Source organism: Volvox carteri (genome assembly GCF_000143455.1).
Source record: "Volvox carteri f. nagariensis unplaced genomic scaffold VOLCAscaffold_17, whole genome shotgun sequence".
Taxonomy (NCBI): domain Eukaryota; kingdom Viridiplantae; phylum Chlorophyta; class Chlorophyceae; order Chlamydomonadales; family Volvocaceae; genus Volvox; species Volvox carteri.
This window is the reverse complement of record NW_003307560.1, coordinates 1,126,241-1,131,502: the sequence shown is the minus strand read 5'-3', so window position 1 is coordinate 1,131,502 and position 5,262 is coordinate 1,126,241. Positions and strand designations below refer to the sequence as shown.

At 54.0% G+C, this 5,262-nt stretch overlaps 1 protein-coding gene across 1 annotated transcript; it reads right to left on the bottom strand.

The window, feature by feature from the left end:
- Window positions 1-2,035: 2,035 nt before the first annotated feature.
- Window positions 2,036-4,709, bottom strand: VOLCADRAFT_104597 (uncharacterized protein; the record flags this gene model as incomplete). Its single annotated transcript, XM_002950039.1, has 7 exons — window positions 2,036-2,594; window positions 2,777-3,121; window positions 3,256-3,450; window positions 3,616-3,860; window positions 3,987-4,109; window positions 4,245-4,515; window positions 4,577-4,709. 6 exons carry the CDS (start codon window positions 4,707-4,709, stop codon window positions 2,778-2,780), a joined length of 1,311 nt encoding a protein of 436 aa, XP_002950085.1. The 3' UTR covers window positions 2,036-2,594; window position 2,777.
- Window positions 4,710-5,262: the final 553 nt, after the last annotated feature.

Here is a 5,262-nt window from a genome sequence, read left to right as displayed (position 1 = left end):
GTGTGAAACCCTCGTCGGCATCGGACCCATCATCGTAATCCCTGGCATTATGCCGCCGGCCGACACTAAACTCGTCAAGGCGGACATTGGGGACGTACACACAACGATACTGTCCTCCATTCCCATATTCGGCCAGGATCACTTACTCTTGTAAGCTACAAACGCAACCTGCCTCGGGAAAACTGATCCCTTGCTAGACCCACCGGGCCCAGGCTTGCTGTAATAGAAGCAAATCACCTCTTTGAGAGGAACGCCAGAACTGCTGCTGGCCGCGCCACGATTCCCAAGACCAGAACCAGAGGCGCCAAACGAAAAACTGCCGACAGAAGCAAAAGCTGCCGACTCGGTAGGCTTACCAGAGCCACCGCTTGCCATCTCGATAGTCAAGAACTTCGAGGTGACGATAGCCATGTCCGAATCGCCGTCACGCACCAGTAGGGATGTCGTTACCATGCTGAAGCGGCTGGGCAAACCAACAAGCAAAGTGTGTGCCCGCTCAGAATCGCTGATAACGTGTCCTACTCCCAAACAAGTCCGACTGTAATTGCTTGCAGGCGTCCTATGCCTTCTTCGTGCTAGCTTTGTAAGCAACTAGCGTTAACCGGGGCTCATAACCTGTTAAGAATATGAAGGCAAGGAGACTGGTCGCGATATAAGGGTTACAGTCTGTGGGTTAGTGGTGAACGGCAAGAAGACTTTAGGAGATTCCTGTTAAGGAATACCGATCCATCCGAAGATGAGATAGAAAGACACGCACCACTCTGGTCTTATGTACCGATACCAACAGAAGTATCGTACAGTCGCCCACCATCAACGCTGGGCACGAGGGGACGTCCGAGATATGCGGCCGGAGTCATCGCCTATCAATCAATCTTGGATATGCCAGCCTACCATCCTGCACTATCGTTGGGACAGGCGCGCCGGACCCGGTCGCGGTGCGCGACTGTCGCTGATAGACGCCAATCAGTCAGGTGGATTCGCCCACCTATCATTCCGCGATCTAGCGGAGCCGTCCTGACGGTGCCCAAACTTGCATCACTAACCGGTCATGCATCGGCAGTCCCAGAAGTGGCGTGTTAAGTTTCGCCGCTTGTCTCAGACAGACCCGGGGTCGAATCCCATGTCCAACAATACTCAAGTTGGGATAAGTACCGTTTCCTCAACAGAGATACTAAGACTCGCACAACTCGTGTCTTATATACCAGTACCAATGGAAGTATCGTACAGATGTCCACCATCCCTGGACCTGAGGTCACGTCCGAGATACGTGGCCGAGAGACTCGAGGCAAGGTCGAGGTACGGCCGAGGCAAGTCGAGGCATGGCCGAGGCAAGGTCTGGACACGGCCGAGGCAAGATCGAGGCACATTCGAGGCATTGCCTATCATCGCCTAACTACCAACTATCTATGTTGGGATAGGACCGCCCTTCAACACGCCCCCTCGGGACATATCCCAACTCGCAGTAGCACATTTGCTCCGCCAATGGGCACTTCACACAACGCCCATAGCTTCTCTGCACCGTTTGAACTTCACTTCTCCCAGTGCCTTCGTGAGCGCATCCGCTACCATCCACTCTGTAGGGCAGTACTCCGACTGCACCTCCCTGCTATTCACCCTCTCACGCACTATGTGGTGCTGCACGTCGATGTGTTTCGACCCAGCAGACGTAATCGGATTATTTCCCAAGCTAAGCGCCCCCTGGGAGTCTATCTGGATTTTCAGCGCGCTCTCAGGCAAGCCCAAATCGACCATCAGCTTGCGAAGCCACAAAGCTTCACGAACAGCCGCCGCTGTAGCTTGGTACTCACCCTATGGCATAAAACGAGGGGTAACCCCCCCCCTTAAGCATAACCCAGGGGTTAGGGGTAGGGGTAGGGGTAAGTGGTTACCCATGTGGCTATGTACGAAGGGAGGTGGGTAACCTAACCCCGGGGTAGGAGTAACCCCTTACCAAGGGGTAACAAAGGGGTAGGGGTAACCCCTTACCAAGGGGTAACAAAGGGGTCGGGGTAATATTGTACTGAGGGGTAACAGACAGGGTAACCCGTGTTTACAAGTGTTCCTTGTCCGTATGCCGGGCCATGTGCTGGTGTCAATGGATTGTAAGCATGTCCCTGTCCAACCTGCCTACACATGCTATCACAGCTGTCTCATCCATCTATGTGAGCACGTATGCCTATTTCGCCTATGTAAAAAAATATTTGCATGCCTCTCTATACACTTCCATCCATGCATATGCCTGTATCAAGCTCACATGTCTACACATACAAACATACATGTTCACCAAACACTTCGAGTGTACAATTGTAAAGATTGCCTCACCAACACAAGCCTTGCAGGGCTGTAGAGCCCACCCATGGCCCCAGGCTCGGGGTGTGTATAAACTCGCTAATTACACCAACGTCATCATATCAAGAGAAAGGAAATCAGACCCAGCCCCCAGATTCAGTTCCGTATGATCTGATGTACGGCTCCATACACATGTCTCACTAAACGAGTTCCTGACTCCGATAATCAAATATCGGATAATCAAATATTTCTCCGATATTTGATTAATCCGAGGTCTCCCACCACGGGGACTCTAGAGTCCAGACCTGTTTTGCATGCACGGAAAAGAAATGGCAAAATTTAAGGTTATGCTTAATAACTGTCATACGACAGAAACCGGGAGGATAGCTATAGGTGGCAATACACACATCAGCTGCAGGGTTTTAACATTAGCTAGTGCCCAACTCTGAACAAAACCCAAAACCAAAACCCTGAGAGCACAACTTACTTCACTCACTGCCTATCCGTGGATCAGCTGACCCTCGACGGCGGCGGCTGGTCTTTGCCTGCTCTGCACCAGCCTCAGTTGGGGGTGGTTCCTTTCGCTTCCTACAGCCAGCTGATTGTCGGCTTCCTGCCGGCTTCCTGCCACGGGGCTTCTTTCGTTCCACCTCCTCTCCCTCCTCCGTAGTGGGGTTCTCACCCATCTCTGCAGCTGTCCCGTCACCCTCATCACTGGTCGGCGGGTTGGCGGGGTTCTGCTGCTCTTGCTGTCGTGGAACTTGGACAGGGGCTACCTCTTCGGCACCAGCTGGTGTTTCGGCGGCAGCTGCATTGCCGCCCTGATCTGTGTCTGCAAATCATGATCACATTGTAGGGATCAAAATCGTGCTTACAAGAGTGTAAAACCGCTGTGAATGTCCCGCACACTATGAGTCTTTCCATCCATCCAGTCAACCCTCCTCCCAGCCCATCCCAGAAACCCACCATCCTTCTTCTTGTCCACGAAACCCGCCTTCTGCTTGATGCGCCCAAAGATTGCCAAGGCCTTCTCCCTGGCTTCCTTGTTGGCCTTCTGCCGCATGTCATCTGTCGGCTCCTCCCAGGTGCCCTGCTCCTTCACCTGTTTCACCTCCGTCCACACCGTGTTGAACATGCCCTCGTAGCCCTTTGGCTTGAGCCCTGCACCATAGCACGTACACACACATTCAGCCATCGTACATGTCGGGAACTGACACTGCAAGTGGGGGGAAATTGAAAAGTGCGCTATTGTTGGGGGTCCCTTTTCCAATGCATGATTTACTACCCCCAGGTGTATATGTACATTCCCCCAATTTGCAAACTTACCGCCTTGGTAATTCTGCATGCACGTTTTCATGCTTTTAAGGAGAGCTGCTTCGACCTCCTTCCGTGCCGTGCTGTTCCTCTTTAGGGATAGGAGGTTGCCCTTGCCAATGGTCTTGATATGGCACAGTACAGTCATCCAGTGCGTTATGATGGTCTTGATATGAATCGGTGTCGTAGCAGGGGTGTCGTTCCGGGGTGCCAGGCCCTCGCTGATGTCGGTCCAAAGAATGCCCGCCTTGATAACCCTGAATGCGAGGGCAGAAGTACGGCCGTCATGGGGAGAAAAGCAGGGAAGGGAAGAGCGGCAGGCCTGCCCTAGGGCACGCGTTGGGAATGTGACCCCCATGCAACAACGCTCCATGTCAACTCACTCGGTTGCCGCGAGGACATTGAACTTGCTGGCATCACTCTGTGAGTTCATGGGCTTGAAGACGTCGGCGAAGGCCTCAGGAACGCAGGCCGGCACCTTCACGGCCGAAGACTCCGTTGCATCACTGCATGCATCATTAGGAACGGATGTGTAAGTGATGTAATGTAATGATGGTTCTAGTCACCCAGTAGGCCTACCTAGGTGTGAATTCAATGCAATATTAATGGTCAATCGAAAGGCATTGTGCCGGGCTGCTTACCTAATGCGCGACTTCGACTTATTGGTCTTGTTGGAGTGATTGGATGGTGTTGTCGACAACAGGCTGTCAAGCACGCGCTTGCAGTCGATGGGCGGGAATTTAAGCTCGGCCAGAAGCTTGAGTGCCCCCTCGCGACCTGCTATGTCCAGCTCCGAGCGGATCACTTCTGAAATACTATCCACGTTCTCCTCATTTTCGATGCACGCTCTCCTAAGAGCGTCAAGAGTCTTGGGTGGGAGCTCCGGATGTTTGACCCCAAACGCGGTCACACCTGGTGAAGCGTAAGGCGCCCTTCTCGGGCGTCATTTGAAGTCTTGCAGGATTAGGAGCACCATAAGCTCGGGCCTGTGCTGCAGGAAGACGGTCAACGGTGTTCTGGCGGTGGTCGACCCGCCCTACCACGCCATCATTTTCGCCGCCATAAGCACCGCCATATGGGGAATTGAAAATGTGCATTGTGTGCATAGTTTATGTGAACAATGGTGGCAGTGAATACGATCGACCGAGTTGTCGATATTGGTCGTCGCTTAGTTTAGCTTGTCCGTCTTATTAATAAAGGAGCCAAGGGTATGTAGTATATGAACGTAGCTATGATTAAATTTGAATGTACCTATTAGGAGTATCCATGGAGGCAAAGCAGCCTGTGTACGACCACGTTGTCGAGTGGGCAGGGGAGGAGGCGGCAGGGGATGAAGGCGGCGGGGAAGAAGGCGGCAGGTGAGGAAGGCGGCGGGGAAGGAGGTGGCAGGGGAGGAGCCGGCGGGGAAGAAGGCGGCAAGGGATGAAGGCGGCGGGGAAGAAGGCGGCAGGGGAGGAGGCGGCAGGGGAGGAAGGCGGCGGGGAAGAAGGCGGCAGGGGAGGAAGGCGGCGGGGAAGAAGGCGGCAGGGGAAGAAGGCGGCAGGGGATGAAGGCCGCGGGGAAGAAGGCGGCAGGCGAGGAGCGGCAGGGGAGGAAGGCGGCGGGGAAGAAGGCGGCAGGGGATGAAGGCGGCGGGGAAGAAGGCGGCAGGGGAAGAAG